Genomic DNA, 19,415 nt, shown 5'->3' on the forward strand with positions numbered 1-19,415 from the left:
AATAACAGAAGCACTGTTTTCTTCAAGAAGATGTCGTATCTCTTGTATTTTGCAACTTACAATGCCCAGCTACACCTCACTCCAATATGCACATGACCATGTACATCCTCACACGAGGTGGAAAAACATTTCTTAGAGATTAAGATCTGAAACAGATGAGGGAATCTCTTCTCTGATGTCCTGCTGTCAGTCCCTGTCTTGTGAGGAAGAAGTTGCATCACTTCAAATCTTCAAATTTACATCCTAGATTGCCAAAGTGATGTGGTCAAGTACACCAGACCAGCTAGAAGAAGAGTAAGGAGAAGGGGGATGGGGGGGTGAATGAAGGGGAAAAACACACTAACAAAGAGAAAATGTCATCCTGGAATGATGGGCTCCAGAACAAGCCATGCTTGCCAGCTCTGAACCAAAAAGATTCTTTCTGTAAGCAGGTGCTTTGACAGTGACAGCACAAAGGTCAAGCACTCACATGCTGGCTGCTGCTTTACAGACAGACACTGCTCCTCACTCCCTGCTCATCTGACATAGATGAACTTTTGACAGACATATGGAAGAATTTTATTCCTTTCAGATTAGAATTAGCTCAGAATGGATCCAAACTATTTCTTCAGAAGTGCTTCTTATTTCCACAACCATCCTAGCTGCCAGTGATAAACTGACAATGGATAATGAATGGGAAATATGTCCTCACTATTGTTTCTACTTCTTCCTTGAAAAATTGAAGAAGAGTCTTGTAGGTGTTGTTCTTCTAAGTTGGAGGAGTAAGATTTACGTATCTATAAAAACTTTGGAAGTATCTTACATTAGAAATCATGACAGAATTTTTCTAGCAGCTAGGAAAAGCTGCATGTGTCTCAGCCTGGGATCCTGAGTCTGGGTCAGAGAAAGAGTTTAAAGTCAATTTTTATGTACAACCTTCAGGAAATATTACTATTCCAAACTAACCTACTGGTCAAGCTTGAAGGAAAGGGGAAAGTTTTTCTAGGAATAGGAATCATGAAAAATACATTTCTTCAGTGCACAAACAGAAAGTAGATAGACATCAAGATTTGCAGAGTGACATGGTAAGACTAGACATGATTTTTTGACTTTTGCCAAAGGCATTCTAAGATTATTTTAATACCACAGTTCTGTTCAAAAAGTTTGCATTGTTGTTGGATTTTGCCACACAATAAAGGAGAAAAACCAGAGTATTTTCCAGGAGTTTTTTATGGCTCCAAATTCTTGCTAGTGTTTAGAATGACTCCTTAGGGAAAGAAACCAAACAGGAAAGGGTAATAAACAATCATTAACCAGAAAAAGAGAATACCCAGCAATGTGCAGAGGGAGGTCTTCAAGTGAAATGGATTCCTTATTCCTGAAGGATGAGACCATAACTCTGATATTGTTTTTATGAAAGAGAACTAAAATTGCCTTCTCCTTAGGGACTGGGCATGATCTTCCAGCTCAACTACAATGCCAACTAAGGAACTTCTCTTTGGAAGCAAGAGAAAACACATTGTAACTTAGAATTGCCTGGTCTGTGGCTTCCCCCAGGCCTGGCAGATGATAATAAGTAGATTTCTTCAATCCTGAGCAGTTCAAATGGAAAAGAATGAGAAGGAAAAAACCTTCAGCCCCCCTGCATGATTCAGAAGACTGGGCAATATAACGTTTATTCCCCCCCACAACACTACCTTTTCCTGGGACCAAGAAATGAGAAAGTAAAAGACCCACAGGATCAGCATCAAGCATCTGTTTTACCAGGGAATCCTCTTGCTCAGAAGCAGTGTTCAAATCTCAGAAGCATCTTCCAGGTTGAAAGGTTACATAGGCAAAAAGTCTTGGTCCCACTGCCACAGGACCCTGACATCATCAAGTCCAGAACCTCTACCTCCCATCTGGCCAAGGGAAAACAGCACAAAGTGGTTTTTCTTCCTATAGCAGTCAGGATCACAACCTGTAGCTGCTCAGAAAATCCCAGTTTTATAAAGGTTCTATGTCTGACAGAAGGCTGGATTTTTGAAGAAAAATAGTGTATTTCAGTCATGAAATATCTTGGCTATCAGCAAGAATTTGCTATTGGGGTTTGAAAGATGCCAGAAAACATATGTGCCATGCATGAATCCTGATTGCTACCAACAGGAACTCTTCCTGACAGGCCTAATACAGCATTCCTGTATTTAAATCTGATAGGCAAAATGCAAAAACCTCACCCTTCAACATTAGATAACATAGAAAATGTTGCAGTAAACAGACAGTTTCTTCATGCAGGAAAGCTAATTCTTTATTACCAATGCTCAAATTTACAGGAAAAATCAGAAGGCACTGTGTTAGACTTAATTGGCTAATAATACATTTGTACTCAGTTTATTGGTCAGTAAACGGCCAATGTACATCTCTTACATTTCTTTATTTTTGGTTAGTTTACATATTTTGTTCACTGATTCTTATGGGATAGACTTCTTGTTTATTACAGGTGCAAACAGTTCTCTTACCAGGATAGTTTGTTGTGCTAATTGCTTTTATTCTTATGATTTTTCACATGAGAAGTACAAGCTGACTGCTAGCTTAGCTAGAGTAGTAGCAGGGCCTAAACTATATTTTATAAAGTCTTTTTTTTATAATTTCTCTACTTGTATGCAACAAAAAAATGCCAGCATCATTCAGCTATGAGCAATCATCCAAAACACAAATTGTTCCAGTTCTTACTCCTTTCCAAGAGATGGCACACCTACAATAAATATCATGAGGTGTGTTGATGATCCCCCCATTCATTCCAACATTCCTCTGCAAGCAGCAACACTTTTCAGTTTGGGAAGGTATGTACTTATATCTGACCAAACATTCCCCAATGCCAAAATAGTCCCTGCATGCAGCCCAGAGATTTACAAGTCCACTCACATCATACTCTCTTTTAAGCTTCAATTCATTCTGACACAGAAACCCCATAATAGTTAGTCAGAACATTATCTCTTAATGGAATTTCTTTTTTTCTGTTTAAAAGAAATGTTTCTTGTTTAATTAAAAAAGAACCTCCTTTGGTCAGCTCTGACAGCAATTCTTCTTATGCAAACCAGAAGTATTCTCTCAGCTGGAGAAGCAGCATCTCGAGCAAAAAGACAAAAGCTCTTGGCATGAAATTCTTTCTGTCCAGTGCCTGCTCCCCCAGCCTCTTACACCCCTCCTTAGGATCTCACACATTCACAGCCGCTTGGTTTCTCTGCAAGGGAAGATGTGCTCCAGTGCTGTGCTGCGCCTGAGACTTTGTGTCTCCGAACATCCATAACTTGATGTTGAGATCAATAACCCCAGATCAATAACTTGGTAGTTGAGATACAAGACAGCGGAAAACCCAAAGTTTGCTTTCCACAGCTCAGTCCTTTCAAAAAGTGTTGAATATTTCAGATTCTCAGGTCTCACTTGCTGCTCCTCAATGTCTGATTAGAGGCAGATCATGTGCCCCTCTGCCCAGTCGCCAGGGCAGATGGGCTGTCTCTGTTTATCAGTGTCCAGAGGAGAGGTGATCCAGCACATCCCATGTTTCTTTCAAAGAGCTGACCTAAGGAGCCAAACTCATTGGCCCGAATCAGCTTTCAGCTTGGATGCAGCAGGCCATCAGCCTGCAAGTGATTCCTCCTCAGAGGCTCTGTCCTGCAGGAAGAATTGGAATACAGGGAAACTTGCCCTCCATGGAGCAGGACCAGGTTAAGGAACTTTTACACAAACTGAACAATCACAAGCCTATGGCCTCTGATCTGACACAACTGTGAGTGCCAAGTGAGTTGGCAGATGTTACCAAGAGGTCACACTCTATTTCTGAAATGTCATGGTGATCAGGATAGGTTCCCAAGGACTGAAAGAAACTCACACTAATTTTCCACTTCCTTTCTTAATTTATTTTTCAAGTGTTCTAAAGTAAAGCTAAAATAAAGCTATTCTTTCATAACAGAGAATACAGCTTTACCATGTGTTTTATCTAAATAGACATATGCACAAACAAATATCATATACATATATCTCCCAGGGAGGATATCTTCACCTGATAGCCATTTTTAAGCACCATCCTGCTCTTCCCTCACTTCTGTGTAAGAAAGTCTTCCAAAAGAGCCAGAAGGGCTTTGAGCCCTCCTTGAGGGCTAAGAGCACTCCATGAAGTGTTGACACTGATCAAAAACAAAGGTAAAGATCTTTCACCTTACAGAAAACAGATAAATAGAAAAGTATGATACGAGACCAACATGTTCTCAGGCAACTAAGATCTTTCTGCATGCTTAACTAAAACCCATGTGCAACGCAGTGAACACTTATTTTATTTGGAAGGTCACCAACCACACCATTCCACACACAAAACCTTTAAGTTTGGCATTGCCTGGTTTTTGTAGAAACAGTCCTAATTTCTGGTTGTTCAATGTGGATCTCACCCACAGGATGACAAAATGTGGCCAGTTCTAGTTTGCTCTTCCTGATAGACACTTCTGTGGAGCATTTTTAAGAGTGTCTCATGAGGGACATGGTATGGTCCCCTTATGGCGCTGTTAGTGTTTTACAAGGCTCAGAAATATGTTACTGTTAGAAAGCTTGTCCTAATTCTTCCTGATCTATCCAGGATGGCTACCCAAAATAAATTAATCCCCTTCCTCTTTGCAACAGCCTCGAATAATAGATAAAATGCTGTTATATTCCCCTCCCACTTCTTCCTCCTCTGAGCGAAACTCCTTTTCCAATATTTTTCATGCTTTCCTTTTAGGCAGTATTTTCTTTAAAATCCCAACCCATTCTTTTTCTGCATACCAGACTTCATCCTTCAGTTTACGGCCTCAAACTTGTTGCCATGACCTCTACAGCCCATAGGCACATATCTGTGGTTCCTTAACCAAGCATAAATTTGAACTAAATTCTGCTTGCTTTTATACTCTGTTTAAAAAATCTGGAATCCTCTGCAGTCACTGGTGGCTTTGGAAATGGGTAGTTTTAGAGATTTTCCATTCTTGCATCACAAGTTTTTTCCCCTGTGTTTAACAGAGATCATTAGAAACACAGTGGGTTATAAATGTTAGTACCTCATGCCCTGATCACATTGCCAACCCTCCCAGCAGTTACTCTGCTGACAGACAAACACTACACAGAGCTCAGGGAACAGACAGAACAGATGCCTATGGATCCACCAAACAAGCCCTTTTTCCCTGAACAGCAAATGCTTGAGTTTTGGACTTGGTTTGGTTTGTTTTAAAAGAGCAATTAACTCACTGGCCTGGCTCAGTGGTACACTCAAACCAGCAGATCATAAAGGATGATTCTCTTTAGAATCTTCATTTTTCGGCATTTTGCCCACAAAAAGTAATGGTAGACATAAAATAGTGGAGTGCAGCTACAAGCAAATTCTTTCTTCTTGCAGGAATTCTTTTCTAGACCTTTGATATTCACTGCACCTTTTCTTGTCCTGCTACATAGTTTTGGGGATGCACAGGCTACAGCCACAGGTAATACCAGTATATTGTGGAACTCCCCACCTGTAGCTGAGTAACAATTGCTCTCACACGAAGTCCATCAGCCCTTCAAATGACTTTGCTTTATACCAAATACTTAAGCCATTCTCTTCTCTATCTCAAGCACTTTACTTAAGAATTCCAGGATTACTTTGTCCAGCTTCTCAAAAGGACAGGTACAATACTTTCACTTAACTGTATCATTTCTGCATTTGTCATTGTCCTCATCTGTTTCTCTTAGCTGTCCCTTACTCTACCTTCTTGCACGCCAAATTTATTTTGCTTTCTTTTTTTTTTTCAGTTGTCCCCCTTTTGTACTTTAAAGCAGAGTTTGAAGATTACACATCTTTTTAGCCTTTCTCCTCGTATTCCTTTGTAAACATTTTTATTGGCTGTAGTGTCTTGATATTATAGAACTTCCATCATGTCACAGGAAAAAAATTATAAAGAACTCTCCTTCCATGACCTCCACCAGGACAGCTGTGACAGAGCCCCCAGATGATCTTCATGGCATCAGGCTTAGTCATTCACTGCCTGAAGAATCCTTTCTGTATGGAGTCTAATTCCCTGTGACTTAAAGGAACATTTCTTATGTCTCATATGATATTTCTGTAAGCCCTGAGGTCTTGCAGGATGCTTGGAAAGCTGCTTCAAGGTTTTTCTCATAAGTGAGAGTTTCTGGAGTTCTGGGGCTTTTGAAACCTCAGCGATTCTTGATATGGTGCCATGAACATGCAGATGCAGAAACGTTACAGGGTGCTAAAGAAACCTGGCACAGACCTACATGAAACCATGTAATACATTTGCAGCAAAATTAATGCTACCTGGATATTACCTCCTCCAGGAATTCCCACATGATGCTTTCAGGCACATGGTGTGATTCTTAGGGCTGTCCTGTGCAGGACAGCCAGGAGCTGCACTTTGATGATCCTTGTGGATCCCTTCCATCTCAGACACTGGCACCCATTCCCTGAAGAATCACTTCCTCAGTTTTGGGGGAAGAGGAGGATGGTGAGGCAAAGGAGGGAATAGCTTAACTTTGAGTTTTGTCTCCTCAACTGATGACTTTAGCCACTTCTGCCAACTTTGTTGAGTGGTTTCCGTTCATTCTGGTTTCTCTCCCAGAATAAATAATTTGCAACCTCCTAATCTAAAGGAAAAATACTGTTTGTAGAACATTCTTGCAGCATCCTGAAACAGTCTGAGGTTCAGGTGCCATGCACACCCTTCATGTGGTACTGAAAGTCTTTGAAACCCTCTGATGGTGGTTACACTCTTTCAGTTGACTCCCTATCATCTGGTTTGGAGCTCTGAGAAAACCTGCCCAAGTGTTCCAGTGTTTGGACACAGCTGCTCACATTTCCTGCTGCCACACAACAGCTCCTGCCTCCCTGTGTAGGAAAAGATTAGTACACATTGCTCTAAAAATTGGCATTATCCTTTCACCATGTGACTATTAGTGAAAAACTGAAGATGAACTGCAGAAAAATGTCAAATCTAATTTTCTATTATCACATGGGAATAAAAACCACAGTTCTTGGTGTTTAAATTTCTCTTCTTATGAACTTGTCTGAACTGAATTTATATTTACCATCACAAAAATCCAGTAGGAAACTGGTTTAAACACTGGATGTGTTTAATACCTAAGAAACATTTTTTGTTTCAGGTCAAAGTACAAGCAGTTTATGAGGTGCTAAAAAAAATGAGGAACGAATCCATCTCCTCTACCTTCACTAATCACATCTCAACTTCTCTAACAAATATTCGAACACCTGGAGAAATCATTTTCTAAGCTGTGACAGGCAAAGATACATTAAAAATATCTCTATGCAAAAGCACTGCGAGAATAATAAATTATATTGGCCCTTCTACTAACCTCAGGAGCACTAACTCGTGCAGTGTGGCTCCAGAGAATCACTTAATTTTTTTATGGATCATGGGATTTTACGAGAGTAAATTCCAAATTTCCATTCTTTGCCTAATGTTTTGAGAGACTAAGAAGTAATGCCTTCAAGCTTCCAGCTCGGTGGATAGTAGCCTACTGTGAATCTACAGATTTCCTGTAATTGCCTGGATCCCAGAACTGGCACTCCAAGCATGATGACGAGGCGACACGGAGCAAGCAATTCACGAATGGAGAAGGTCAGCAGGATGAACATCGGTGCAAAGCTCCGTAGATTCCATAACTGCATCACAGATACAACACCCCTCATGGTGCATCAGCGAATGTCCCGGGACGCCTTTAGAGCAGGAGCACCCCAGGGCTGCCAGCAGGCAGGTGACAGAGGACAAGGACGGTGAGCAGGAGCGCTCCGGGCCGGGGACACGGCACAGCTCGCCCAAGAAATGCTCTGCCAGCCAGAGCCCGGCCTGGAGCCGTCCCGATTTGAACATCCCACCCCTGCAAAGCGGCGGCGAAAGACGCGCTGCTCCGGCCGTGCAGTCATCCATCCGCAGGTTTGCGGGGACTCACGGACGGGGCGAGGAAGGGATGGATGGAGCCTTGCGGGGAGCCGGTCCCTGCGCCCCGCAGCCGCCCGCAAGAGCCCGAGCCCTGCGGTTCCGCCCGGCCCGACACGGGAGCGTCCCGGCGCCTCCGCCCGGGAGCCCGCAGCCGCTCCGAACCCGGCCCCGGCTCCCCGAGATGTGACACACGATGTGACACACGATGGGACACACACAGCACAGAGCTGTAGCTGTTCCTGTCTCGCCGGGAAAAATCTCCATCCCGGATTCCACAACACAGGGGTAATAAAACTCCAACGAAAACGCAAACCAAACCATTTATCTCTGCCATAAAATGTGGCGTGGTCTCACCAGTTAAAAGCCCACCTCAAAATCTTCTGCTGCATACAGAGAGGTGAAGGGGCAGCCCATCTGATTAACCAAAGCAGCTCTAGAGCAAACCCGGTTCAGCCCTGGAATGTCCCTGCTGCCACACCGTGCTCTGGGGCTCACATCACATCCAGACCAGAGCAGAGGAACCAGGGATGCTCCACATCCCTGCCGGGACCCAAATCCCCACAAGCACCCAGGAGTCACTGCAGCCAACCTCTTCCATCCTTCCCAGGTACCAGAGGAGGCCACTGGGTCAAATACAAGAAAGCCATAAAAGTAGCACACACACACATCCACACCCACACCTGGCAAGAAACACAGATCTATTTGTCACACTTTCAGCACAAGCTGAACCCAAAATGTCTCTGAAAATAGAAACTGCCCCCAAAAGACCAGCACGTGGTGCCGAGGCAGAGGGTGGAGGGTGGCATGCCAGCAACACCACCAACCACACAGCACCATTTCTGAGTGTCCTCTAAGCCATGACACACAGGCACTGAGTTGAAATTATTGCTCCTAAATAGTCATATTTTATAATTTTCCAAAAAGTTAAAAAGAAAAGAAAAATCCAATAAAAAGCACCTCCACTTAAAACCACTGATTTTTGTACAAAAAAAAGAGAAAAGCTATTATTTTCCATAAAGTTCACATTTTATTCCCACCAAAATATGATAATGAAACAGAGAATAATGCAAATCAGCCTTCTTGCCATTTTTTATTTTCTCGCCATTGAAATATGCCTTTATTTTGATTTATTCCTGTTCTGCAAATCAAGAAGTCACATAGACTGTTGATATTACAAGCTAAATTATGGCACAGTATACAATTCCCAATATAAGCATATCTCCCAGAAAACCTAAATCTTGTTTTCAAAGCTAGTGTGCACCTGGAAACTGCTCTGACTTTAACAAAAGCCTCCAAAATATCACCAGTCTCTGAACTGATAGACTAGGAAGCAAAGTAACAATATGTACTATTCTGTCCCAAAAAGTAACGCTTTTAAAGAAAGGGTTTCTTAGGAAGCAATATAACCTTATGGTCATTTTTGACCTGAAAAATTAATAGTCAAGGAATTTGAATTGATTTGCACTGATTATTAAAGTGAAGCAATACTTTGATGGAATGCAAAGAGACAATACCAGGAATCCTGAAAGTCCCTATCTTCCCTGGTTCTTAAACTGCTCCTTTTCATTTTGAAGCTCTGCCCACAGACTTCCTGCCTTAGATTTCTGTCTGAGCCACAATACAAATACTACTTCTCCTTCTGTAATTTTTAGGTTTGTTTTGCCAGTTTCATTTTGCTTTTGCAGAAGATAGTTGTCATAAGTAGCAATTTTAGAGTGGTCTGTGATTATCCGTCGAATTCTTCTGACCTCCAGCCTAATATTCTTTAAAGCAGTATAAAGGATAATACAGATTTCATCCTTGTAAAAACCAAAACAAAACAAAAAAAAAAAAAAAAAAACAAAAACAAAAAAACAAACAAAAAAAAAAAAACCACAACAAAAAACCAAAACAAACCCTTTAGAAAAGTTCTCTATTATAGGACACAAGTCTCATGTGAAAAATGAAAAGCTCTATCAAGCATATTCCCTGGGTTTTGCCGGAAATATCCACCAGAGCATACCTGCCCCTACTGGTGTTTCCTGATATTTCTACAGGAATCTGAGGGAGAAGGAGGCTAAGGCTTTTATGTTTATCTCCTTTTCCCATACAAGATGAGGAATGATGGTTATATCTTTCCTTCTTCCATTCTGCTCATGAACTAAGAGCAGGCAATTTCAAATAGCAAACTTACACAACTTTTCAGATACCATTTTCCACCCTCTTCCTTCTCTTGGCCACAGGTGCAACTGCTCATTGTCCTCATTTACCCTATCACTTTGTCTTAGGTCCAGTATCAGGACAGAATAAATTTAATTGAGATTAAATATTTATTTGGATTTTTTCCCCTCTGTCCCTTTTTAGTTGCCTAGTGACTGTCCTACTTGCAGATGGGATAGAGTTCATTTTTTCTTAGTGGAATGAGAATATGGACTCAGGCATTTTTGTCCCTGCTCCTAAAGAAATATAGCAATCTTCAATTAATTTCATAGACACAGACACTCTATCAATCAGTGATTTCCAATGTCAAACAATAGCAGAGCATCAAACAGTTGGTTTTGTACTATTAATGTGTAAAAGCAGAATTTTGAAATGGAGACGTTGACTTTTTTCTCCTCAGTCAGGAGCCAGTGCTGTCAGTGCTGTCATTTCTCATCTCTGTGTCTTTGGAAACATTGCATTTATCAATGCATCCCTCATACAGGTGCTGTATAAGGAACAGCAGACCTGACTGTACAATGATAAGCAGCCACACATGACTGAACACCCCTGACAGGAATAATTACCTGTTTAACAAATTTAACTGTCTTCAGCAGCATACAGGATTTTTACTGAGACAGTTGAAGCAGAGCATTCTTAATGAGCAGGACCACAGCAGGATACTCACAGCAGACAATTCTATTTGGTAAACTGCCCTGATTAAGGATATGGATAACATAGTCCTCATTTCATTGACCACCAAAGTGTTGGAATTTAGCAACTTGCTTTTAGTTGCTAAGTTCCTCCTAAACTATTTTTGCAAGCAGGAGTTTCTGGACTGGTGTCTCATCTGCCCTGAGGGTGCCAGTGCAGGTGTGTTGGTCTCACAGCTCACTCTGGGATAGCTCATGAGATCAACCAAAGAGCAGGTGCTTGAGCTCTTGTTTTCATACTATTTCTCCAGGGCTGCTTGGGGCTGCAGGAATCCCACCAGGCTGGAACCCTCCTGTCATGCTCTCCTCACTCTCACTGGGATATAGAGCACTGACTACACAGGCAGAGCACCAACTCATAGAAAGGATGTTGGTTTCAAACCAACACAACTAAATGCACAAAAAGGAGGGGAGGGGGAAGCCACAAAGCTGCTCCTCCACAACATTTCCACCAATACTTAATGAAGCCAAAGTGAGGAAGAGGGTGGTAGCACAGTGAAGAAGGTTTCCACTACATATCTGCCCTTGCACTGTCATCCCAATGCACATGTTCTTGTTAGTCTTGTGTAACAAAGACCTACCACTGCGCAAAGACCTCCACTGAAAGGGATTTAAACATCCTGTTTTTAATTGGCATTTTCCCATGCCAAGGAAATGAATGCGTTTTCATGGCAACCTTCATCAATGTCAAGTTTCACACACAGAAATTATAGTGCAAAAAGCTGAAAACACCTACGAAGCCTTCTGAGAAATTCCAGCCCATAGCCAGTTACATGAAAGAGTAAACAAAAGTAAACTTTTCTCAGGAGTATGTTCAACACCCACACAGATTTGCCGAACTCTGCTTATAGAGTAAAAGAAAGTCTTATCTGGTAGGAAAAAATGTGGTGACAAGCAACAATAAATTATTCCCTATCTGCTTGCAATCTTTTACAGATTCATTATTGAAAAAGTCCCAGATATTACTCTAAAAATATATGTACTTTAAAGTGGCATTTCAATAAGCTAATAAAATATTCTGCTCTAATTTGCATCTGTAACAGAACAAATGAATTTAATAGTGTTTTTAGTACATCTGAGGATACAATTCATCTAGAATGCTTAGCACTCATGTGACCTACAGATGAAGAGAGTGGACTTGAAAAGCAGCCAGAAAGAGAACATGAACCTCTAAGGCAGTGACATGTCCCCTCTGTGATCTGGAAAATAAAAGCTGTGATCCTTGAGGACAGATGTTAAAATGAAAAACAGTATTGCTGTGATTCCTGAGTCTTGTCCTCTTAACCTGACTGACGTGTTCAATCAGTTCTGTCAGAGCAGGAAAACTTTCTGGGACAGTCTTCTCTCGTAAGCCTCACACTGCTCCTCCCAAGCAGAGCCAGAAGTGCTTTGAACAGCCACTGCCCTTTCCTCTCTCTGGCAGCTCCCTCCAGTTGCCCATGGCATTACAATTGGGATGGATTTTTACAGAGGTTTTTTTGGTTGTTTTTTGTGGTGGTGGGGGGGGGGGAGGTTTGTTTGTTGGTCCATTTTTTAAACTTGTCTCGTGGCTGCAGAACTCTTGGTACAAGCGAATCATGTTTTCAAGTATTTCCCGTACATCATGAGAGCTACCAGTGCATATTACAAAAACCTGGTATTTTCAAAGCATCTCCTGGGTTCAAGAGCTTAAGGTTAACTGCCACTAAAACCAAATGCACCTAATACAACCCTGGTGTCAGCAACTATAACAAGTGGAGCCCATGTCCTGAGTACACTTTTGTCTCCCCCTGGCATGCCCCAAACAACAGCATCTACACTGACAAGTGGGGAAAGGTGGGTCTATCACTGATGCTTTCTTCACAAGGATAGCAAGAAATACGTGAATTTCAGAAAGTATTTCTGTTCTTGGTCAGAAAGGGTTCTTACTTCCTCCATAGACTCCTCAATACACAGAAATACCCCCCTCATCCTAGGGCTTCAAAGTACCCGAGGATTGTAAGGTAGCTGTTTAATGATCATTATTAAGTTATTTCCCTCAGTAAGTAAAAATCTATAGGCAGTCTTCTTTTCTTGTTTCTTTTTTTTATGCAGAATTTTCATAATCCTGGAGGAAATGGTAAGGAACTATGCCACAATAATCAGGAGGAGAACAATACATCTGTTCTAACTTACAAAGAGGAAAACCCACAGGAATAACATTTGCAAGCATCAGCTGAATTGATGCATACACTGCTATAGTCTACAAGCAACAATTTTTAAACTGTGTTCATTTTTCCACTTCTTCAGCTACCACTAAGCAATTAGCAGAACTCATTAACCAAGTGACATTTTACAAATTAATGATTTACTCCTGTAAACTAGAAATGTGTAGTAAATAAATCTTGACTTAAATAGGATCAGGAAACACTCAGTGTTTAATCAGTACTCACAGTTTTAAAAACAGAAGTGTTGAAAAAATTATCTTCTGTTCCAGCCTAGCTTTTACTCTGTAAGAATAATTTTTTTTCATGAAATTGTTCAAGAGACTGAAGAAAAGGCAATGTGCATATGAAGAAAGACTGGAGTTCCCTCAGTGGATTTCTGTTACTGCATACATCTTTAATATATTCAGAAATAATCCCTTATCTCACTGGAGCAAGAGTGTAATAAGTGAAAAACACCCAGGAGTCTCTACTGCATTCATTGCAATTCAGTGACCTGACTTCTGATACACCTGGGCTGGGTGACACCTTTGGGGTAGACAGCTCTGTGTCACGGTAGATTCTGAATTAAAGACAATTTTTAATATTAAAAGTTCTGCCCCCATTAATCTGACTGTGGCTGTCATCGCACCACATGGTTGCATTCTCCAGGCAGTCTTACAGGCAGGGTGATGGCTTCTCAGTAAGGCAGCTGTACTTACATTTACAGCTGAAGAATAACAAAAATGTTGATTCTGTAGTTTAGTCAGAGGAGGGAAATTTTAACTTTAGATCAGTAAGAAAGCTTTGGTATAGTGCCCAGATTCTTTACATTGCGTGGTTTCTTCAAATCAGATCTTCAAACTGTGACCTTAGGTTTAAATAATGAAAAACAACCTTTTTTTTTTTTTTTTCCATTTTCATTATTCCATTATACACTATCCTCTTTTCCAAGGCATGTTCCAGTCACTCTAGCACTTTGACAGAATTTTTCTCACAACTTAATTATACTATCTTCTTTTCTTAACAAACATGCTAAACATGTATGTCTCTGTGTTACACAGGGAAAGAAATTTGGTAACAGCTCAAAATACAGCCCATGCAGTGGGACCCACATTGGCCGTGGGCATTCAAGTATTATTTCTGCAGAAATTCACTATGTCAGTGAATCCAAATTTGAAATCCTTCTATTTTTATCTTGGAACTTTATGTATTTCTTCTGGAGCAGCACACAATTTGAGCGACTGCCAAAGAACAGTTACTTTGAACCTCTCTATTCTGCTACTGGACTTGGCAAAATCCTATCACAAAAATGAAACTAAAGCGCAGCTAACTTTATGCTTCTAGAAACAGGAGAATTTCCTAATACCAAGAACTTTTTCAAAAACATCATGAAATTGTACTTAATAGCTTAGGTACTTTTCCTGTCCAGAGGGAAGAAATACAACTCCAGAAGGAGCCCAAAGTCATTTAGTAAATGAAACTAAATTTTTTTTTGTAGAAAGTTGATGTTTCAAGGCACAGGTCACTAGAGCATTTGTACCTGAACAAAAACTAGTTACTATCAAAACTGAAAATGAACTGGTGCTCATTTCCTTTGCTAGCTTCAAGTCTAGGATCCTGAGAGTCAGTAATTACCAATGACCTATGAGATGAGGGATAATAAGGAATACTATTTGGCTTTGTGTGTAAGGACTCGGTGGGAGAGAAACAGATCTTCAAATCTGCTATTTGAAGATAAGTTTCTAAACACAGATCTGACCTCTCCTTACATCATTTTTACCTCCTGCTATTTTCACCTTTGATCGATCAATCTCTGATACCACAAGGTTGTTATGAGTTGCTGAATCTGTCCTCAGGCAAGTAGCAAGTTCTTGACGGACAGAATAAGTTCATTTTCCCTCCCTATAATGGTCATATCTTTAATGCCATTGTAGTGGGTACATCTCAGTTATTGCAATTTATCCATAACCTTCCCAGTGCATGTCTATGGTGCTTTTCCCAAAAACTACCAACATTTTTGGGAAACATTTGTGTTTCTGATTTTGCTTTGATTTTTTATATACTATCTCATTTATCACTGTAAAAAAACAAGATGAAAAAGTTATTTTGAGTGGAATTTTTAGAAGTCTCTGGGAAATCTATTAGGAGAAATTTCCTTTTACTTAGGAAAAAATGTTATAAAAATGCAAAATGGATAAACTGGTTCAGTGCCCTTTTTCTACTTAGAAAGTTAATGTTTTATTATTTTGAAAAAAAAAAAATTTACTTCTTTTTCCCCCCTCACCTTTCATTCCAAATTTTTCACTGACCCTATGTGTCTAGTCCTACTTGTTTCACTGTACAGTCTTTCCAGGACAAGTAAATTATTTCAGAAACCTGGCAAATTTTAAACTTTACAAAACTCTATTTAAATGCAGGGGACTTGAGTGGATTTTGTATTAATTGGTATCAAGTCAGGCTGAGTGGCAAAGACCAATTATCTCCAAACTTCCAAACCCGGAATTGTAACCAACTCCTGCAGAGAGCACAGGTTTTCACACATGCTGAATATCAGGAGAATATAACCTGTCTTAAACCATGGTAAGAATGGACTTTTTATGTAATTTACCAGACACTTTTCTAGTAAGACAACAATAATAAATTAAAATTACAACAATCACAAGAGTAAGTAAACAGCCATTTTGTCTACAAGTTAAGCAATTAATACTGCTTTTGCTACAAACTTTTAGCTATTTATTGCTAGTTAAGTCATTATTGCATTACTCAACATTTAGACAGGATTTTAATAATGTCATTTCAGCTAGAGACAAAGTGAATTTCTGTCATAAGTAATTTAAGCATTAAAGTTATGTTAATTTTTCCTGTTTTGAAGCACAGAAAAGTTTAGCTTACAAGACAAGGCAACAAATTCAGAAAACTCCACAGCTTTATCAGCATAACCACCCCTTCAAAAGAATTTTTAGAATAGAATAGTGTCCTACTTTCAGCCAAGACAAGTACACAGTATAAAAAATGTAAGAGGAATACTCCATGTAGAACGATTTCTGCTATTTTTGAGGAAGCAGATGGGAATTGCTGTTTGAGACAAGTAAAAGCACAAGACCTTGCTACGTTATCACAGTCCTCTCCTACAGGATCCACAGACTCTGACTAACTCTGTAAAACCTATCACTCCAGATTTGCATTGCACAAAATAGTAATCTGTCAATGCAGCATTTCAGCAATTTTTGGCAAAGCAACTTACAACCACCTGAATTCCTCTGACAAAGGATGGAGCAACACATGCCATGAACTATGGAAGGAATGGCAGAATTCACCTCATCTCAGGAACAGGTTTGTTGGTTACTCAGCTCAAAGGAAAAGCCTAATTTTATGTGTATTAGTATATGGAATTATTTCTGTATTTTAAGTAATACAAGATAAAAATTTTCCCAAATTCCCCAGACTGAAACAGGGCATTTTATTTTCACCAAAACCTCCAGCTTGGCAAGTTTTATGTTGCAAAGACAGCAAGACAGAAATCAAGATTCCTAGTGCAAAAAAGAACCCTTGGATCTCATTGTCTTTGAGAGCTTTTGCTAGCTATCTCAAAAGTAAGATGTGGTATTACGATCTACTGTGAGCCACAACATTGCTGTGACAGAACCACAAGCATGCCTTTGCAGATTACTTATTTACTCAACAGCAAGACAGGATTAATTTTCATTTCAATAGAACTGCTTTCCATCATCACTGGGAGTCCACAATGTGGACACAGAGTTTGCCTTGTGAGAATCCACTAAGGAGGCATGTTTTAGCTCTACTTCCATGCTAGCTCCTCTCCTAAGCAATCATGATTTTTAGAGCTCCCAAGCTTAGAATTCCTAATGACACACCAGGAGAGACAAAGAGCATGTCTCCAGCTAACCATTGCTACTGCAATTCCAAGACAGGAAAAGCTCCACCATTATATTTAAAATCCAGAAAAGCAGGTTGCCAAGGACCCTCCTCCCCCAAACACCCACAGCTCCTGCTGAGTCTCAGACTGATGAATCACAGATGGCATAGACGTGCAGGTGAGCGTCACAGCTTACGCATTTGGGTCTGCAGTGCTGAGAAGCTCCAGGAGCTGCTTTGCCCTCCATCATCTCATCTCACTGCTCCGTCATTAAAAGATTCACAAATTCTCACCTGCTTTTTACCTGCCAGCCACCGCTCAACAGCCAGATCTCACTGTAAGTTGCCATTTGTATCATCTCCAGCCTCCATCAGAGAAGTTCCCAGTTCCCTCTACAGGGTCCCTCTTCATCCAGTTTCTAAACATGATGCTCTTGATAACCTGCTTTGGACAGGCTATCTTAAAATATACACCAACTGAGACTTAGAACATTGTGGCCTACAGAGCTCAGCTGAATGGCATCAATAATGACTCCTTTCCCTAAATGGGTGTGAGACAGGAAAAGCAATGATGACGCAGCTTAAGGCTACAATGCCGAGAACCTTTTAGATTATTCCTTCAAGCTGTACATCAGCAGAGGACTTAAGACCTAAAGCAACATATTCATTGATAGAGAATATTTCAGTATTCTACTGATATAGCCACACAATCCACAGTCCTATTATGCTTGACTATGAAAGGTTATGTGCTGTAAATGGGTTCCAAGACTCAGGAAGTCTGAAGTCCTGGAAACAGTCGTACGAAACACGAGTAAAATTGGAAGCCTTACCTAAAAAGAATAAAATGCATCAGAAAGTAGATGCACTGTCTCATACACCAGCGCTGTCCTGTGATGGCAGCAGCACCTGTGGATTGCTACAGCTGTATGCAAAGGGAAGCAAAAAGGCCACCAGTCCATACAGTGAATATGGTGTATGCTTTATTCTATTTACAGTACATTTGTTATAAATATAATACATTTCTTGAAAATCTTGAGTAGATTTTTTTTTAAACAGATCAGTTGTTATAGTTACATAATAAAGTAAGTGACAATTTAAATGACAATCTCATGGTTGTGAAATAGTGCATTCTGTTTTGAGATGAATGAGAAAATACTCAAACTGGTTCAAATTTTTTTTTTAAACACCCTAGGTGGACTTTTATGTAAACCATGAAAAGTCACCTGTTTCCATAAATATGAAACCAAAATCTTAAACTAAAGAACCGAGAATCAGAAATGGATTTGAGAGACCTTATTGAACTTCACAGTAGGGTTGGGATTTACCTTGACTAATGGCTTCAGACAGGAAAAAGCCAGTGAGGTTTTCTTCCTGAATCATATCCTAATACAGCCACAAATATTAAACACACCATGCTGGAAGTTGTAACAGCAGTCAAGCTGCACTTTTGACAGGGCATTGGACATACAAGTATGTTCAGATCTGCAGTTAAGAGTATTTTATGTTATGAGTATCTTAATTACCAGAGAAGAAGTACATTATAAAAGGATAAACGTATGTTCAGTCCAACGTGCATTGCATTGAGAAACAAACTGACAAGTCATTTGAATATTTTGCTATTTTCTTTTCTACACAATCTTTAGTAACAAGTTAGATGTTTGAGGTGCTATTTCAAAAAAACTGCAGCAAAATGTCAACCAGCAATGTAAGAAAAGAATCCCATTTATTTTTTCTTTTAGTGCCTTTTTTGTTTTTTTAAGAAGTGGTCAGATATTATTGATAATAATCAGTGCAGGCATGGAGTTCTGCTGACTTGTTTCAAACAAAGTAACTTGGTCCACGAGCTTGGCAAATACTCTGGGGGTTCCAAGGTTATAGACACCTGTATGAACGAAGCAAGCCTTGAGCTGCAAGCTATAGACCTCCTGGCCTTTAAGCTGAAGCTTGTACTGTGTTTGCCCAAGCCATGTAAAAGATCCATGTATTTCTAGCGCTTCAGAGCTGAAAAAAAAAAAAAAAGATTAAAATGTTAATTCTCTGAACTTGAAGCATGTATTACCAATTTACAGGACTCCCTCCAGGTTTTCCCAAGATTTCAGAACACACTGTGTCCCCCTCACCAGGCCCTTACAAAGTTTGATACTTTCTAGAAACTTTTCAGAAGTCAGCAGGGAACTTGTTACTATTCTAGCTCTCCTCTCTCTTTGATGCTGCTGAGTCTTTTTGACTACTTGCCTACAATCACTAACCTTAAATCACTGCCTTCCCCAAATGCATACTGCTATCTTTGCTCTGCAAACCCTCCTTATCTTTAAGAGCAGGTTTTCTAGTAGGAGGAAGCTGGACTTTGCCAGGATTAACAGCTGCCATTATAGCTTCACACAGAACTTCACTTAACATTTTATTGAGATACTGTAATACAACTTTAAAAAAAAAAAAAGATCACCTGTGTTTGTCTTCTTTCCTACTACATCCCCATCCACTCACACCCGTTCCCACAAATACATAAATACATGCAGACTCAGAGTGCCCTGGGTAAATTTAGGGATGCT

At 40.2% G+C, this 19,415-nt stretch overlaps 1 protein-coding gene across 5 annotated transcripts in view; it reads right to left on the reverse strand.

Annotated features, from left to right (window-relative positions):
• Nucleotides 1–17,821: 17,821 nt before the first annotated feature.
• The window catches only part of TRAPPC8 (trafficking protein particle complex subunit 8), a 51,945-nt gene continuing 50,351 nt past the window's right edge, over nucleotides 17,822–19,415 (reverse strand). For all 5 annotated transcript variants that reach the window (XM_041477647.1, XM_041477648.1, XM_041477646.1 and 2 more), the window contains one exon: nucleotides 17,822–18,864. In XM_041477647.1, the coding sequence (XP_041333581.1) occupies nucleotides 18,630–18,864 (235 nt within the window). In that variant the 3' untranslated portion in view covers nucleotides 17,822–18,629. The remainder of the gene's footprint in view (nucleotides 18,865–19,415) is intronic.

This window comes from Pyrgilauda ruficollis, unplaced genomic scaffold, assembly GCF_017590135.1.
Source record: "Pyrgilauda ruficollis isolate IOZ18807 unplaced genomic scaffold, ASM1759013v1 scaffold41, whole genome shotgun sequence".
NCBI classification, from domain to species: domain Eukaryota; kingdom Metazoa; phylum Chordata; class Aves; order Passeriformes; family Passeridae; genus Pyrgilauda; species Pyrgilauda ruficollis.